The sequence below is a fragment of the Fukomys damarensis genome, unplaced genomic scaffold, assembly GCF_012274545.1.
Source record: "Fukomys damarensis isolate Sample0158 unplaced genomic scaffold, DMR_v1.0_HiC HiC_scaffold_17, whole genome shotgun sequence".
NCBI lineage: Eukaryota > Metazoa > Chordata > Mammalia > Rodentia > Bathyergidae > Fukomys > Fukomys damarensis.
The window spans coordinates 6,982,856-7,002,120 of NW_022900929.1; the positions used below are offsets into that span (position 1 = coordinate 6,982,856).

Below are 19,265 nucleotides of genomic sequence, written 5' to 3' on the forward strand. Positions count from 1 at the left end.
AAATGTATTATTTTAAAAATATAAAATTTACTACTCAGCCATAACGAACAAGAAACTAGAGACATTTATAGCTAAATGGATGCACATTGAGGCCATACTCTTAATAAATAGGACACACATGTAAATACCGAATAGTTTCTCTGGTGTAGGAAACTAAAAGTGTAAATAAGGATCAAAATGTGTAACAGATAATGTGAAATAGAAAAAAATGTCCCAAGGGGAAGGGGAAGGGGAGGGGTAGGGAAAGGAATAAATATGAGAAAAGAAAAAAAACAAAAAGTTTTTGTAAATAGGGAAGGTTGGCGGGGGTAAAGGGAGGCCAGGGGTATGGGGAAAAAAATAAGAACCAAGATACATCATGTAAAGGTACAAACTCCTAATGATGAGTGTCATCATATTGTATACCTAAAATGTACAAAAAAACTTAATAAATAAACAAAGGAGGAGGTTGGAGGAAAATAGAGAAATAGACCAAGAGGAGAGGTTAGAAGCAAGGCTGGATGACAAAGGAAGATTGTACAAACTTCAGGAAAGTGATGAAGAAGACAGGGAAAGAGAAAAGAAGAAATGAAAACAAGAACAGAACAGCACAGAACAGAACAACAACCACACGCAAAAATCTAGAAACTTCATTCAAACTAGCAAGAAAAAACCAAAACAAGAATAAGAACAGAAAAGAGAAAAAAAAAGAAAAATTCCAATTCAAGGCATGTCTCTGTTGTCACCTGTAGATAACATTGGTAGTTAGAGTCTAGAGCCAAACTGATTAATCCCAGCAGGCCAGCTGTCACTTCATGATGGGGTAGTGGATAATCCGAGCCTGCCTGCACCTTTAGTTCTACTGAAGTTCAGGCTGGTGTCTGGCTATTAGGCTGGAACCAGATTTTTTGAGCCTACAATAGTCCATGTACCTCCTTTTGGTTTTAACTTCACTTGCTCACCTCCTGCATACTTGAACTAAACACTGGGCGCCACTAGATAGAGCTGGCTGGCAGCTATTCTGAGTTACAAGCTTAGTTGGCCTATCTCCAAGATGGCTACTGGCCAGTTGCCCTCTCCAGTCTATGGAAGATAAAAGGTCCAATAGGTCACAGAGCAGGGGTTGACAAAAGACGCATCTAGACTCATTTTTGTTACATTTCAGAGTATCAAGGACGAAAACAAGATCCTGAAGGCATCCAGAATCCTAACAGGCACCACCATCATACCATGAAGAGCAAGAGTATAGAGCTGTACCATTGAAACTTTGAGGGATAATTTTGGATCTAGAAATGTATGCCCCATTATGAGGCAAAAAAACTAAAAGCATTTTTAGATATCTAACACACCCCTCCCCTGAAGATGTGCTAGGAATGTAACTCAACAAAGGAAGAAGGAAGTCATGAATATTGAATGCATCAGATCAGCCCAGTAGTGGTCCAGAAGGCCGGAAGTCTTGAGATGACCACCGAGGCTAATGAGACAGGAGAGCTTTGTAAGAGACTTCAGGGAAAAAAAGGGCACAGTGTTCTGGATGATATTTAGCATGACAGGCCAGGTAAATGTGAGGATACAGAGAAGGCACATTATTCTTTTGTCTAAGACAAAAAAAGAAAAGCAGGCTTAGAGTGTAGCAGCTCGGTGGTAGAACATTTGTTCAACATGTGTGAAGCCTGGAGTTCCATCCCCAGCACCACCACACCACACAAAAGAGATATAAATGCAAAAGATAAAAAGCTGTATGCCAACATCTTGGTCCAAATATGAAACAAATAAAACTATGGCATTATTTTGAGCAGTTCATGGAGAATAATCTTTTTTTTAAGGACACTGGGCTTAATGGAAGAGAACACTACCCCATTAAGATGTTGAACAAATATAGTGGTACCTTGGTTCACAAACTTCATTCATGGAGTAAATTCGGTGACCAGAAACATGGAAAGAATTAAGTTTGTAAACCAAGGTACTATTGTAAAACATATGATCAGCAAATACTTCTGGTTGATTTCTAGCCTTTGGAATCAAAGGCAAATCACACAAGAGTAAATATTTTCAATCTGTTCTAATTGTAAGTAATCTGGACAATGTAGAAGGTAAAGACCCAGCTATTGAGTGTGAACAGGGGTGAGGCCAAAGAAAAGATGGGATCCTCATCTCCTGTGGTGGGCTGAGGATGGATTGGGGGTGGGAAGAAAGAACCTTAAGTACTATGTATTATTTAATATGAGGAAAACCTAAATGAATAAGAGGATAACAGAGGTGAGAAGTTAATATATCTTCTCCAACCTGACCTGAACTCTTGCCACCTGTCCAAACTCACTTCCTGCTTTCCTCCTGCTCATCTGGAGGCTCTATGACACTGGCTTTCTTGAGGTTCCTCCAACTCACCAAACCTGTTACTGTGCAAGTTTTTTTTTTTTTTTTTTACCAGGGATCAAACTCACTACCTTACACTTGTGAGGCAGGCATGATGCCCTTGAGCTAAATCCCCAGCCCCAGGGCACTGTTCTTGTACCTCTGGTGGAGATGCACTTAGAGTTGAGATTCCACCAAAGCACATCTGTCCTGGTCACACCAGCTTGCCCTTTCTGAGATACAAGGCCAGCCCAGTGCTGAATGTCCCTTCCTTCCTTACCATGCCTGGGGGGAGATATGTGTCTTCCATTTTCCCTAGCCCACAGTATACATATATTGTTAGTACTACTTTGAAACTTATATATATATAAAAGTCTGAGTGTTCCCATCTACTTTTTGCTCAGTTTCTTCTAATATTAACATCTTACAGAAAAGGAAGCCACAAATACCAAAACCAGGAATTTAATTCTGGCACAGACCCATCTACTAAATTATTAGTCTTTATTCAGACTTCAGCATTTTCCCCCTAATGTCCTTTTCTGGGTACAGGTCACTCCAGGGTCCTGCACTGCACTGAGCTGACAGTCTCCTTAGGCTACTCCTGTCTGGTCAGTTCCTCACAATTTCCTTGTCTTTCAGGAGCTTGATACTAGAAGATATTTCTCTGTTATCTTTGGGTTTGTCCAATGTTTCTATGCTAAGATAGAGGTTATGTACGTTTGGCAAGTGCACTACAGAAGTGATTTTGTGTCCTAGCATGGACTGTGTGGTACAGGCCATATATAACTGGACGTTCTCTGAGTTTGCTGCCATTTAGACTTACCACTTAATGACAAGATGGCACAACTCCCTAGAACACCAGGCAGAAAGCAGCCCCACTTCTGCCCCATTTGTTCACCTGATTGGCTGAGTCCCAGCCATGTGCCATACTGCAATGTTGACTGGGAGACTGACCTGATTGGCTGAGTGCCTGTCATGGGTTGATAGCCTCATGTGATCATGGGTGGGGGCTTCTCTGAGGTGACTGGATCTAGAGTGTATGGTACTAGGATTAAGGATGCAATGCTGGGATGAAGGTGTTCCATCCTGGATGTGAGTGCTACCTGCTTAAAGGGTAGGTAGCCTGGATGGAATATAAGGGACAGAAATAAGGTTCTGCTTCCTTGCTGCTGCCGCCTGCTACTTCAGTCTCCTGTTCGCTTGCCATGGGTGATTTCTCTTTTGCGATGCCCCTCTGCCATGCCACCCTGCCTTGGAGCCAGCAAACTATAGACTGAAATCTCTACGAACTGTAAGCAGAAATAAACCTTTCCTCCTGGAACTTTGGATGACAGGTATTTGTCTCAGCAATGAGAAAAGTAACTAAGACACAATTTGTATTGTTGCTGTGACCATACCTGATCATGTGGTTTAGGAGCCTTTGGAAATGGCTTGTGGGAAGAGTTTGGAAAGTTTTGGTGATGACAGGTGAAGAAGCAACCCTTGAATCTTTAAGCTGTACTTGATGGAAGATTCTGATCAGAGCTGAGTAGATCAGAATGCTGATAGAAATGCTGTAAGATTAAGCTCAGGAGGTTTCTGTTGGGAAGAAGACTGTGTTGGCTGTTGGACTCCAGACCATGTGTGCTATGCTTTGGCAGAAAATTTGTCTACATTTTGCTCTTGTCCGAAGACTGTGCCTGAGACCGAGATTAAATGTGGCAGACCGATTAATCTGGCAGAAGAAATTTCAAGACAGTCTAATGTTGAGGCTGTGGCCTGACTACTGTGGGTACTTTTAGCTGGATTTACACTGAGAATCAAAAGCAAAGGGCCCAGGAGAATGACTAAACATTGCGAATCTGGCCAGAAAGGAAGCTGTGGTAAAATTGTGGACTGCAAAGATGGAGAACTTGGTTGCTGAGAAGGAAAAGAACAATAGAAAAGATAGCCTGAGGACATCACAAGAACCAGCAGGACGCTAGCCTTTGCATCCTCAAAGTCGCAAAGGTGAAGACTGCTTTGAGAAGAAAGCCCCAGACTATTTTCCAGAAAGGCTGAGGCCTAGGGAACTTCTTCCTCAGGATTTTGTTCCTAGTGCTCAGCAATCCAGGCACTTAACCCCTACAACCAAGAGAGAAGGAAGCCTGGCTAGTGTTCCAGCTGGCAGTAGACTTTGGCATCATCCACATGGTGCTGGTTTTAGGTGCGTGCGGAATGCAAGAGTTGTGGGGTCAGGGAGGCTTCCACTCAGATTTCAGAAAGAGGCCTGGGAAGCCAGGCAGTGTGTTCCTGAGAGGGCAGTGTGTGAAGCTGCATGAAGCCCAAGGTGCAGTGGAGACCCCAGAAGGTTGGAGAAGCCAGGAATGCCAACCATTGAGGAAAGCTGCAAGGAGTGAGCAAAGCCAGCCCAAGAGAGAAGCTGTGCGAGCACAGTGCCATAGGGGCAGAGCCACCCAAGCCCTTTGCATTCACATTTTGCCATAGACTGCCTTGGACGTTGGACATAGAACTACATGACTTAATGTTTGCCCTGCTGGAGTTTGGACCTGCTTTGGTCCCATTCATTCATATCTCCCTATTTGTACCTTTCGGAATGGAAATGTCTACTTGTGCCACTGTATGTTGGAAGTGTTTAACTGTCTTTTCATTTGTATAGGTGCTTGCAGCTAAGAGTTTGCATTAAATCTCAGAGGAGACTTTAAACTTGAACTTTTCAGCAATGCTGAAACAGGGCTTTGGCATCTGTTAGAGCGTGTTCGGGGGTTCTAGCAGGGGAGCGCAGCTACTTGTATACCTTTGACTGAGGAAACCATCCTCCTCTATCGGGGGTGGTCATCTCCTTCAACAGAATGCACAACTTCAGGAGGGACGTACATGGAATGGTGAGGAAGGAAGGGGACACCTTCCTAGCCAGCCAGATCAGCCAAATCAACTCTGGACATCAGTGAGGTGACAGATGTCACAGCCAGATGGCCCTCACATCCCTGGCAACTTCTAGAGATGGACTAAATGTCCTTTGCATAAAAGGATGTACATGAATCTTTAGGGGCCAGGGCAGCATGTTATGGGTAGCATCTAGATGTTCCCCCTAAGCCCCCCAGGGGCTTCTCCCAGGTGACTGGATTTAGGTATGTGATGCTGGGATTAAGGATGTGATGCTAGGATTCAGGGTACCCCATTCTGGGTGTGAGCAATACCTATCCAAAGGGCCAGTAGCCTGGATGGATTATAAGGGAGAGAAAGAAGGTTCCGCTGCCTGCTCCTGCTTCCTGCTGCTTACTTGCTTGTCACTTTGCTTGATTTCCATAGACTATTTGATGCCTACCTTGGAGCCAGCCAACTATGGACTGAAACCTCTACAAACTGTGAGCTGTGTGCTGGATATTTTGTCTCAGCTATGAGAAAAGTAATTAAGATAGTGCCCTCACCATAAGGACAGGTGGGAATAGATTCTTCAGGTGGACGATGAACTCAGTCATCTCAGCTCCTGCAGACTTGGATGGTGGCTGGGCGGGTCCGGAACAGTATCTGTACCTTGGCATACACCCGACAGTATCCAGGGCAGCTCCTCAGAGCCAAGTGGTAGCAGCCTCAGGGAGACTGCTGCACAGCTGGGCCAGTGGCTTGCAGTCCCAAGGCTGCTCCGCCGTGTTTCTAGTTTTCCTGTCGGGTGCATCTGTGGAACCTGGGAGAAAGCAGGCTGGAAGGAGCTGGAGCTAATCTTAACCCTAACCCTGGTATGTGCTTGTCTCAAGAGACCCAGTTTATACTCCAGAAGAGCAGTTGCTAATCTTGGTTTTGTCATTCAGTGTCATCCAAGGTTTTCAGTTGTACATGAGAGTGTTCATTTATGAAACAAATTAATTTCATGAGAGAAAGAGGTACTGGCTGAACGAAGCACTTTGAAATGCTAAAGGAGTCACCTGGCTGCAGAGACCAAAACTGCTTCCTCAGAGCAACTGAGGTCTTTTTAGGATAATTCCAGTGGGCTCCTTACTCAGCTGCAGCCTTGACCAGCTACATCTGCACAAGCAGCAAGCTTGATGGTGTGTGCTTAGTATCGACATCAAAATACCTCTGGCCTAGGAATTGAGCAGCAGGACAAAAACCTCAGTGGGACCTTGTCTGTTATTGGCAGGCTCCAAAGTGTCAGCGTTCTACAGCAAACCTAATTCTACACTAGTTTAAAGGGCCATTCACTGTCCTATGTCAACCTTAGGTTTGCCATTGTTCCTCCTCTCTTCTCTTAGCCAAAACTGTCAGTTCACTTTTTAAAGAACTATATAACTTGCCTAGCATGAGCAAGGCCTTGGGTTTGATCCCTGGGAAAAACAAAACAAAACCAAGAGCAATTGTCAACTCAGTTTTTAAAGAGAAGGAACAGAACCGGGTATGGTGGTGCACGCCTGTAATCCCAGCACTCAGGAGGCTGAGGCAGGAGGATTACCATGAGTTCAAGGCCAGCCTGAACAACATAGTAAGACTCTTGTATCAAAAAACCAAACCAAACCAAACCAAGCCAAACAAAATAAATAAAAAGAAAGGGAACAAGTAGAGGGTCTTAGAGAAAACTAATATATGGTGTTAGAGGGTAAAAGTACCAGAAATTAGGCCAGGAAAATAACATCTAGACTTCTAAATAGATTCTTCTGTCTACAGTTACCATGTGTTGTATTTGTTGTCAGCCAGGACCCATTAAGCACTGCCTTTCTTCAAATTACTTTCCAAGACATTAAGAAAACCCTTGAGGGATTGGGGCGGGGAGCTCAGTGGTGTGGCACTTGCTTAGCATGCAAAATGTCCTGGGTTCAATCCCCAGCACTGCAAAAGAAGAAAAGGCAAACAAAACAAAACACCTTTGAGCAGATACCAAAGCACAAATAAGCAAATGCTTTTGCCTCCGTGGCTAGTAGCAAGTCTCAGATGTGGGGAAGAAAGATCTAGCTTTAGAAGGCAAGCCTTCCAGGGAAGAAGACGGCGCGTACAACAACAGCAACAAGCTGAGGACACGACACGTAGGGCACCCAGCCCGCAGTGATTCTGTGACTGCAGAGTTACCGCAGATAGCTTTGCCTATTCTGTGATCCCACACAGAAATCACATGACGTGCTCGCTTACATCGGGCTTGTCCGGTTGGGCCTAACATCGGTGAGTACCACCCACGTCGCAATGTTTATCAGTCACTTGTTCCCTTTGACTGCAGTGCGGTGCTCTGTTGTGCGGTATGGATACTATGGTTTATCTGTCCACTGCTGTCAATAGAGGTCTGGCTTATTTCCAGTTTGGGGTTTGAATAAAGCCATCATGCATGCTTGGGTGTAAGTCTTTTTGTTTTTGTTTCCCAGCAAGACAACTTTTTTTTTTTTTATTTTTTTTTTTTTTTTTTTTTTTTTTTTTTTTTGTAGCAGGGATCGAACTTGGGACCTTGTGCTTGAGAGGCAGGCAGCAGAACCACTGAGCTACATCCCCCCAACAAGATAACTTTTTGATAAACCATTTACTCTGACATCCTGCAGATCTTTCTCTCTGCAGAAGAAATGGGCGTGTGGAGGGTGAAAACTATCACCCAGGGTTAGTCAGGTTTCTAATTACAAACTAGTCTGAGCTGAAGTGAATTGTGACTTGGGCAATACATGTGCCAGGCAGTAAACTCAAAGGCATCAAAAGGCATAGAAGGAAACCTATCAGTCACACTGGAACTTCTCCAGAAGTGTTAGGAGTTTCATTTGTAACCTTCCAGAAATATTCTGTGCATATAAACAAATAAGCTCCCTTTCCCTTCCTTTTACATATGGGACATCCTGTTCATAATGCTGTGCTCCTTGGTTTTTATAACTAATACTACATTTTGGAGATCATTCCATCTTGACATTCAATGGATTGTCTGAGGCTATTAAAAGGTAGATGTTTCCCGGCACTCAGGAGGATGAGGCAGGAGGATTGCCATGAGTTCGAGATCAGCCTGGGCTACCTAGTGAATTCAAGGACAACCTGAACTACAAAGTGAGACCATCTCAAAACAAAACAATTATCTTTAACCAATTCACTTATATCACAGTGGGTTCTCATATCTTCCTTTAGTTCACAGAAAGGAATTTTTCTTCTTTTGAGATTGTCTTGGCATGTAGTTCTGGCTGGCCTTGAACTCACTATGTAGTCCAGACTGTCCTTAAACTCAAGGCAATCTTTCTGCCTAAACCTTCTGAGTGTTGGGGTTATAAGCATACACTTATCATGCCCGGCACAGAAAGGAATTTCAAAAGGAAGTAAAGCTGCCTTTCAATGGAGATATAAGTAGAGGCAAACAGATGAGTTACATCTTTTTTGGTACCAGGGATTGGAATCAGGACCTTGTGCTTGCAAGGCAGGCAGCAGAACCACTGAGCTAAATCCCCAGCCCAGATGAGTTATATCTTTATGACAGTAATTTTTTGAATTTTTGAAAATTCAGGAACTAAAATCTCTGTAACCTTGAGTTGGGCAGATTTATTAACATATGACAATAAAAGTAAAATGCATAGAAGAACAAATTGATAAATTAGACTTGATTCAAAATTCAAAACTTCTGTTCTTCAAAAGACACTTAAAGAAGGTGGGTGTGGTGGTGCACACCTATAATCCCAGCACTGGAGGCTGAGGCAGGAGGATCGCTGTGAGTTCGAGACCAGCCTGGGCTACATAGTGAGTTCCAGGTCAGTCTCAACTACATAGTGAGACCCTGTCTCAGAAAGCTAAAAGAAAAGAAAAAGACAAAAAGACACTTAAAGAAGGAAAAGACAAAATGACAGCACTAGAGAAAACACTTGCAAATCATATAGAATGAAGGATTTTATATGAATCAGTTCCTGTGCTGGGACACAATAACTGACACCCGCAACTTAAATCAGGAGAGGCTTATTAGGCTCATGATTTCAGAGGATTCAGTCCATGGCTGGCTAGTTCCAAAGCAGAAAGAGTGGAAGGGCATGGTGTAACAAAGTTGCTTAGCTCATGGTGGCTGGGAAGCAGATCAGGGGAAAGGTGCTAGGGACTAAGTATGTATAGTACCTAAGGTCACACCTCTGTGACCACCCTAGAAGCATGCTTCACTAACCCACTAGGTATTTAACCCAGTCAGGTTGACATCCGTGATAAATGGTCACAGACTTGTATCCAGAGTATATGGGGAATTCTCAAAATTTCACAAAACAACCCAGCTTTTAAATGATGGGCAGGATACCACAATAAAAGATGATTATAAATAACAAAATACACACATGGAAAGATGCTCAACACCATTAGGCATTAGGGAAATGCAAATTAAAACCACAAAGAGCTACTACACACTCGTTAGAACAGATAAAATTAAAACCAACCTACCAAGTGTTAGTAAAAATAGAAGGAAATGGAACTCTTACACTCTGCTGGAAGAAATATAAAATGGTACTATTATTTTAGAAAGTAGCTTTAGTTTGGCAGTTTCTGAAGTAAAACTTGGGTATACATCTATTATCACTGCCATTCTATTCCTAGATGTTTATCTCTGTCAAATGAAAGTGTTTAGCCATACAAGGAATCATACAAACATCTTCCAAAGAGTTTTTTGTTGGTTGGTTTGTTTGATAATAGCCAAAACTGAGAACCAGCTCAAAAACATAAACCAGCAGCTGAGTGGATAGACACGTTGTGGCCTGTCTATACAATGGAATACTACTCAGCAATGAAAAAGAATGAACACCACAGTACAGAGAGGTCCCAAAATAATTGTGCTAAATCTATTTACACATCGTTCTTAAAAAATGCAATTGCCTGTGACTAAAAGTAGATTATAATACTCGGAGAGCAGGAACACAGTGCGGAGGTAGTGAGATTGTAAAGGGCCTGATGTCATGAAGAAGTCCACTGCCTTGACCACGGTAGTGGTTTCATGGGTGTGCACTAAGGTCTAAACTCACAAAATCACCTGCTTCAAATATGTGCAGTTAAATATATGTCAACAAAGCAATCAAAAATAGCAATCAAGCACCCAAGGACTTGCTTACCAGGTTAAGACCTAGCAATCTGTAGTATCCATCCACAAGCAACAGAAACATACTGACCCAAAGATGGACACGAAGTTCAGAGTTTTATTCATAGTAGCCCCAACCTAGACATCCACCAACAGGAGAGTGGGTACCTGGGGAGCTGAGTACTTGGGACAGACTGTGTACTCCACAAAGCCTAAAATATTGACTATCACGCTCTTACAGAAACAGATCCCCAACCTCCTGGTCCAGGGAATGGAACCCAATCTCAGAAACTCTGCCCTGTGAAAAAAAGGCAGACACATACAGCCACGTATTGCATGATTCCCCCTACGTATGAAACATTAGTGAACGTGAAATCACCGAGGCCCAAAGCAGATCGACAGCTTCCTAGGGTTAGAGATCAAGTGAGAACTGCCAGAAAATTGTTCAGGGAAGCTGAGGGGTGATGGAAGGACCTGGAGAGGCTGTGGTGATGGTTCAACAACTATAAACTTATTAAAACTCCCTGAATTGTGCACACAGAATTTTGCATTCTACCAACTATCCCCAAGGACCCTGGATGTGTGCCCACTGCGGAACTGCAGCCAGGCAATGTGGGCTGAGACCGAGAACGCCATGCTGCGGTTTCATGAGCTGGTCACTGGCCAGCTACTGCTTCCCCTTCTGAGCCTCGGCTGCCTGAAGCTCTGATGTGCTACTTGCCAAGATGAAATGCGTCTTGGTGGCCACGAAGGGAGCAGACATCCTCTTCTGGACAGATGAGGAGGGTGAAGAGAAGCTCTCAGATACACACACCTGCTTCTGTACAGAAAATGGCAATGATCTGTATGTCCTTCATTCGTTTGGTGAATGAATGCCTGTTCATCGCCATCAGAGGAGACCACACTGGGGCGAGGGACTTCCGGTGTAAGCGGTGTGTGCTCACATACCTGTCTGAGGTGCACTTTGGACTAGTTACTATGGATGGCCAGTTCATATGGAGCTGAGCCCCGCAGACCAGAGGGCCCCAGTATGGGCTCAGTTCCAGAGCTGCTGTGGCCCTATAGCCACCCCCAAGAGGAAGAGCAAAGATTCGCTGTGGAGGTGACCCTGGGGCACTAAGGCCTCAGGCCTGGGAGGTGTCAGGACAGAAGGGGCAGAAACCAGCTTGAAGTTCATGTTTTGACCTTCACGAGTAGGGAAGCAGGCAGACACTGCAATCTGTTCCTCCAGAGTTGTTCCTTCTGGCCACATGGTAGGCTTTCCCATAGTAAACAGCTAGATTCTGGGTCAAACTGACTTCAGTGCAGTTTTAGGACTCACTGTAAATTACAGAAGTCTCTGAAGATAGCGCCTTTTAGCTTGCCTCCCATCCCCCAAAAGTTACAGTGAGCTGAAGCTAGACTAGAAAGCAGTGCACAAAAGCAGCACTAAAGGCAACATTGCACCAAGTGTAGTGATACTCACACTACAGCCCGACAATAGTCCTCAGCCAGCAGCACCACCAGGAGCTAAACCTGCTCCTCCTGGTTTAAGTGGGGCTGATGAGCTGCAGTGGCTTTGGTCAGTAGCACCACCAGGCCCCACATGGGACAGATTCTGTAGAGCAGTGGACCTCACTTGCAGTGCCTATCAGAGTCACCTGGAGGGCTTGTTAGTTCAGGCTGTCAGGCCTTGCCCTGTTTCTCATTCAGTGGCTCTAAGGTCAGGGCTCGAGAGTCTGCATCTCTAATGGATTCCCAGATGGCTTTGAGTGTGCCAACACAAGGGTCACACTTTGAAAACCATTGCTGTAGGGGCAGACTAATCGGAAACAGGGGCTCATAATTAAAGAAGTCAGGACTCGCCCTTGAACACTCACACTCCTGAGTATGTACTGTTTTGATTCTGCTTTAATTAATCTGCATATGCCTTTTGGAGGAGGAGGAGGAGGACGAAGAGAAGGAAAACGGGGGAGAAAAAGGAGGAGGAGAGGAAGAAAAGGAAGGAGAAGGAAGAGGAGTAGGGAAAAAGGAAGAGGATGAATGAATGAGAAAGAAGTTGGGCCAGGGATTTGGCTCAGTGGTTCTGCCGCCTGCCTCGCAAGGAGCTGTCCTCGTCAACCAGACTCCTCCCCAACCCACAGGGCCTGTCTCAACTGTTGCTGCCTCTCTTGCCAGCTGCATCTCAGGCCTCTCAATCTCGGCACATTGCTCACATAGGATTTCTTTCAGTTTCAGGAACACTGTATGTTTAGCTCTGTTCGATATGCTAGTTATTAGCTACATGTGGCTTTTGAATACTCGAAACAGCTAGTTGAAATGGTTACACCAAGTTTTGATGACTTAGGAAAAAGAATGTAAAATATCAGATTAATAATGCTTTTATATGTTGGTAATATTTTAGGCATATTAGACAAAATGAAATACTAATTTTAAAAAAACCCAAACTATGGGCCAAGGATTTAGCTCAGTGGTTCCACCACTTGCCTTGCAAGCACAAGGACCCAAGTTCGATCCTTGGTACCAAAAAAACAAAACAAAAAACCCCCAAGCTATACCTTGGTAATGATGCTAAGGTCAACTTCAGGGGCTACACTCATCTTTCACTACCGGGTACCTGGCACAGAAGGCTCTGTAAATATTTGCTGACTGAACGAAAATCTCACAGAATTAACACTGCTTCTCAGGTGTGGCTGGGGTGGGGCTTTTTTTTTTTTTTTTTTCTTTGAGATAAGGTCTCACTATATAGTTCAGACTAGCCTTGAACTATGTAGCCCAGGCTGTCCTCAAAGTCTCGGTGATCCTCTTGCCTCAGCCTCCAGAGTGCTAGGATTACAGGTGTGCACCACTGTGCCTGGCTTGGATCCTTTTCTGAACACACCTGCTGATCTCAAGCCAGCTCTGCTGACCATGACAGTGGCGTCTCTCAGCAGCTCCTCTGGAGATAAACAGAGACCAGAAGGCACTGCTGGTCCTTCCCACACCATCACTGCAGCTGCACCAACCCTGTAAGCCGGGCAGCTCAGCCACGGTTTCAGCCATTGACTTTTGGTCCTTGTGATGGAGATGAGGCTCTTGATGTCTGAATGCTGCAGCACCCTCCGGGTTGCTTCCCAGGCCGACTCACCAGGCTGGGCTGAGGCCTGTAACTTCACTTCTACTAAGTATCCAGGTAAAGATGCCACCACCAATGATTCTGTCAAGGGGTGGGGTGGGTTGGGTGGATGGGTCTTAAGGGCCCTTCAAGGAGATGGCAGGGGACACAAAGGGCAGAAGGCAAGAGGGCACAGGGAAGGCCCTATCTGAGGGCTTCCTGAATCTCTGCAGCCACTGATAACAGGGATCGAGCTTGAGGGCAGTCAGGACAGCAGAGCTGGGGAAGGGGCAGAGGTGATATCAATGTCCAGGGGCCACAGTCAGTTGGGCTACAGTGCAGGGGCAGTGCCTCACCAAGGCTGGCTGCCTTCACCCATACACCTCTCCTTTTTCAAGGTAAACCCTAAGGGTACCGTGGTGACCACTTGGCAATGGCCGGGTCTGCTGGGAGCTCCTGCCACCTGGTGGCAAGAGGGGACATTACAGCAAATAACAGTGGACACAACCCATATAGACCAGAATTCTTTTTAAAATTTTGTTCTAGGGGCTGGGAGCTGAACAAAGGGCCTGTGCAGGCTGAACACACATTTAGTCCACCTGAGCTACATTCCCCAGCCCATGGCCCAGAATTCTTAAGGCTGGATCAACTGTGAGGCTAAAGCTAAGGAAACGTTAGTTTCCAAAAAAGTCAATTAGGGCTGGGAATGTAGCTCAGTGGTTCTGCTGCCTGCCTCACAAGCACAAGGTCCCCAGTTTGATCCCCGGTACCAAAAAAAAAAGGTCAAATCTAAAAGTCATAAAGTTAGGAAAATAATTTGAATAATTTAATTAAATTTTCAAACACCAGAGCACATAGGTTAATATGAGATTAGTAGAAAATGTAACAGCCTTTCCTTGCTGCATTAATATAAATATTGGCTTAAGGTAACAATATCCCCCTTACAATCTTTTAGGCACTTGGGCGTAAAGTATGCTGGAGAATATAATACAATCTTATTGCTGCTAAGAGAGCAACCAGAATGAGATCTGACTGTCCTAGCACAATATTGTCAGCATTACTAACTTAAAAATACTATAACCATGGATTTCCGTCCAGGTAACAAGTTCCAGTGTAATTAAATGGGTAACATTTCACCGATAACAGTCAAGACTTCAAATTCCTGGTAGTCTGAGACAGAACCCAAAGAATGGTGAAGTTTCTTTTTTCTAATCACTTTGTTTTTTTTTTTTTAATAGTTAAGAACTTTCTTGGAAGGCATTTAAGCAAGACAGAACCCTGCAGGACATGAGAGACTTAAAAAAATGATAATAATCAGCTGATTTGGCTGACAGTGTGGGCAGCTGACAGCACTATAGACACCGGAAAGTCTCTCTGAGTAAGACATAAAAATACAGAACCCACTAATCGATGCTGGCCAGAAGCACTGTTGGAAGGGTGAATGGCAGGTGGCATCTCTGGTGCATTCTGGGTGCTGTGTGCATCTGGGCTGCTAACACAGGTGCCCTGAGGATGCCACAGGTTCAAGGCTGCAGAGGTGCTGGATACCAGCACATGGTCACTGTGTGGCTGCAGTGGCCTGCACGTGCTGCAGGAGCTGCTCGCAGTAGGTGGCTGAGCGGTGCTTGTGTATGACAGCCTCGGTCTCGCGTACCAGGAGATCTGGGAAGAGCGCACTGCCCTCTTTGAGCACCTCTGTAAAACAATGCAACATCTTGAAAATGCCAGAAGCTGACACGAATGGGCCCTACTGTTATGTGCAAATTAGCTGTGCGTCAGGTCAGACCATCTATACAAGCTGTATGGGCAGCCCCATGCAGCTGGCCTATGACTCAGGGCACAACATGGACAGAGAGAACTTAAAAGAGCTAGCAGCTCAAGGGACAGGTGCTCCCACACAGCCTTAGGGCTGTGGGTGACAGCTTAACTGTTTTAGGATCATTTGTTTGTATATACAGTATCTGCTGCTCAGGAACCAAGCCCCACAGCAGTGGGTGCTTGAGCAATGCAGCAAAGGAAGCAGGAAATACAACCAAGCACCTCTGTGCCCCTTCCTGACCTGACTTGGTCCCAGCCTCTCTGGCCTTCTGGGCTTTACCTCCTTCTACAGAATCCTCCTCCTCCAGCTAATAGTTGGCCCACACTACACTATCTACTTTAAAAAGTATTTTAAAGTAACTGTGAAACCTTTAAGTGGACAGGTGGCTTCTTTCTAAATGCAGTTAGTGAAAACTTCCATGTAATCAGGTTTCAAAAGTTGCACAGAAATTTTCTAAGACTTCTATTAACAGAAATGTACTTATTAGAAACACGAGTCGGGGCTGGGGATTTGGCTCAGTGGTTCCGCCGCCTGCCTCTCAAGTGCAAGGACCTGAGTTCAATCCCTGGTACCGGAAAAAAAAAAAAAAAAAAAAACCAAAAAAAACCTGGAAAAAAAATTGATGTAAAAAAAAAATCATCCTGGATAATCCTTAAAAAAAGGAAATGTGATTCATGTTTAGATGTCTGTCCCACCCTCCCCAAACACTTACAGCAAAGGCAGGGTGACAGGCAGCCCACTTAAGCATACTGCGAAATTAAGTCCACACACTCAATCAGAGCTGCAGAAAAAGAAGTCATTTTTCATCATGCATTCTGACGCCTTCACCTTACAGCCCGGGGCCACCTGAGGCCACCTGAAGGTGACATCTGTCAGGGCCAGAGCTGAGATGAGAGTGCTGCTCTCTAGGTCCCCACACATCCTATGGTCTGTGGTGACTTACATATGATGAACTAATAAACAGTTCAATCAAGGCAACCTCAATGGACAGGCAAGGAAATACCAAGACGAGAAGGGACGAACACTCGGCCACGTTTGTATGAACTTGACAGAATTTGTACCAGAGAAGTGGGGTTGTTGCTGTGACTGTACCTGACCATGTGATTTAGGAGCCTTTGGAACTGGCTTGTGGGAAAGGGAGAGTTAGGAAAGTTTGGAGATGCCACCTGGAACACCTTAAGCTGCACTTGTTAGGAGATTCTGGTCAGAGCTCAGAAGATGAGAAGCTGATAGAAATGTTGCCAGTAAAGCCCAGGCTCAGGAGATTTGTAGTGGGAAGGACTGCACTGGCTGTTGGGACTCCAGATTATATGATATACGGCTTGGTAGAAAGTTTTGTCTGCATTTTGCTCATGTCCAGAGACTTGAGATTAAGGGTGGCAGACTAATCTTGCAGAAGAAATTCAAGGCAGTGTAATGCTGAGGCAGTGGCATGGCTACTGTTGGGGGCTTTTAGCCAGATTTATGTTGAAAATCAAGAGCAAAGAGCCCAGCAGAAAGATTCCAAACATTTTGAGTTTAGCCAGCCAGAAAGAGAGTCCAGTAAAGTTTCAGCCTACAAAGATAAAACAGAGGAGAAATTGGTTGCTGAAAACACTAGCAAGAAGTCAAGTACTTCAAAACACAACAGAAAAAGTGGCCTGGGGGCAACCCAAGAACCAGCAGAACTCCAGCCTTTGCAGCCACAGAGTTGCTTTGAGAAGAGGCCCCCACAGTGATATCTTCTGGAATGGTGGCAGCCTAGGGAAATTGTTCTTTGGGATTCAGTTCACAGGCACTGGACCCCTACAGTCAAGACAGAAGGGAGCCAGGCTACTCCTCCAGCTGGCAGCAGACTTTGGCATATCCACATGGTGCTGGTTTTAGGTGCGTGCAGAATGCAAGAGTTGTGGGGTCAGGAAGGCTTCCACGCAGGTTCAGAAGGAGGTCTGGGAGGCCAGGTAGTGTGCCCCTGAGAGGACAGTGTGTGAAGCTGTGAGTGTGAAGCAGGTGTCGGGGAGACCCCAAAAGTTTGAAGCAAGGAATGTTGACCACCTGAGGAAAATTGCAGGGAGGGAGCAGACAGCCCAAGAGAAAACCCATGGGAGCTATGACTACTGATAGTGCCACAGAGGCAGAGCCACCCAAGCCCTTTGGAGTTCACATCTCACCTCAGATGCTGGACATGAAACTACAAGACTTAATGTTTGCCCTGCTAGATTTGGTCCCATTTCCTTTTTTTTTTTGGTACCAGGAATTGAACTCAGGACGTTGCACTTGCAAGGCAAGTGGCAGAACCACTGAGCTAAATCCCCAGCCCTTGGTCCCATTCCTTTGTATACCCCTATTTGTATCTTTTGGAATGGAAATGTCTATCTCATGCCACTCAAAGTAAAAAGTGTTTAATTTTGTTTTCCATCTGTATAGGGGCTCATATTTAAGAGTTTGCCTTAAATCTCAGAAGAGACTGTGGACTCAGACTTTTCAGCAATGCTGAAACTGTTAGGACTTTGGCAACTCTTAGATATGGACTAAATAAATGCCTTTTGTGTGAGGGCATGTACATGAATCTTTTGGGGGCCAGGGGCAGAATGTTATGTCTTGTATATAGATGTCCCCCCAAAGCCAGATGCAGACATAAGTGGGGCTTTTTTCAGAGGTGACTGAATCTTGAGTGTGTGATGCTGGGATTAAGGGTGCATGATTTACTAAATCAATCCACTGATTGGTTTGGCACCACTCTAATCCTGGTAGCTTAGATAAAGGATAAAAGGGGCAAAAAGAAGCTGCTGAGGTCCCTTGCTTGCTTGCTTTGCTACCTTCTGCCCATCTCTCAATGCCTGTCTGCCACACCACCCTGCCTAGGAGCCAACCAATTATGGACTACAAATGGTAAGCTAAATAAACCTGTTCTAACTTAACTTGTGGTTGTTGGGTATTTTGTCTCAGCAACAAGAAAATGCAGAAGCACATGTGGAAATATAGTTGTCTTCTGTCAAGCTAAAAATTAAAGGGATAAGCAGTGCTACTTTTCTTGCTAATTATTTTGTTTTGGAAAATTTGTTTCACAGTTAAGTATTGCTGCTTGAACCACAGAGACAAAAGTACCCGGGGGTCACCACAGCCCCCAGCATGTGCTGAGCCTGGATCCTCAAATATGGGCCAAAGGTGTCAGAAAGCTCACCTAAGACTGTGTCCTGGATGGTGCTCTCAGGGTCATCCAGATGAATGAGGAGCTCCCTGTACAGGTACTGGATGCTGCTTTGATAGTATGACTTGCCCTCGGAGCTCTGGATGCACCTCAGCCAGGTGAGCAGGGTGGAGGCAGCGGCCATGCGCACATCATTGGAGACATCATCTAGGCGCTTTAAGAGCTCTGGAGGGAGGGCCCAGATAGGTGTTAGAGGCTCCAGAGCAGATATCTCACCCGTAAAGACCCACTCATGGATCTGATCCTCACTCTTGGGCAGCACCGCCCTTAGTCCCAGGAGACCCATACCTCTAAGGGAGACTGCCATGCAGCTGGCACCCATGGGTGAGGTGCTCCTGCCCTGCTAGCTCAGCAGACCCACAATGCCCTCATTTGGGGGGGTCCCCTAGCTCTGTCACACACAGTCACACACAGTCATACAGTCAGTCATACACAGGCCTCCGGAGCTGGCCACTCCAGTAGCAGCCCAGGGGGACAGGACAACCTCATTGCTATCAGTCTGTTCTGGGGGACTTGGTGACCAGGCCTTGCTGCTGCCACCGCAGAACAGTCTTTCCTGACGGGTAGGATGTTCAAAGTTAATCAGTAAGGTTTTTCAGCTTTTTCCCTGTACTAGGGATTGAAACCAGTCTTTTCACTGAGGTTCATCCCTGGCTCTTTAAAAAAATTTTTTGAGACAGAGTCTTGCTAAGATGCTCAGGAGGGCCTTGAATTTGTGACTTCCTGCCTCAGATACTCACAGTGCTGGGATTACAAGGCTGCACCACCACATTCAGCTAAAGTTTTTATCAAACTTATGTCTTTTTTTTTTTTGGTACCGGGGATTGAACTCGGGTCCTTGCACTTGCAAGGCAGGCCCCCGAACCGCTCAGCTAAATGC

At 45.2% G+C, this 19,265-nt stretch overlaps 1 protein-coding gene across 2 annotated transcripts in view; it reads right to left on the reverse strand.

The window, feature by feature from the left end:
- Dnaaf5 (dynein axonemal assembly factor 5) overlaps positions 1-19,265 on the reverse strand; it is a 76,596-nt gene that overhangs the window by 14,112 nt on the left and 43,219 nt on the right. The window contains exons 12-13 of one of the 2 annotated variants that reach the window (XM_010635464.3): positions 18,359-18,550; positions 14,214-15,071 (exon numbers count right to left, since the gene is read on the reverse strand). In XM_010635464.3, the coding sequence (XP_010633766.1) occupies positions 14,935-15,071; positions 18,359-18,550 (329 nt within the window). In that variant the 3' untranslated portion in view covers positions 14,214-14,934. Of the gene's footprint in view, positions 1-14,213; positions 15,072-18,358; positions 18,551-19,265 lie in introns of those variants that run through there. The other variant, XM_033764831.1, reaches the window with a different exon arrangement.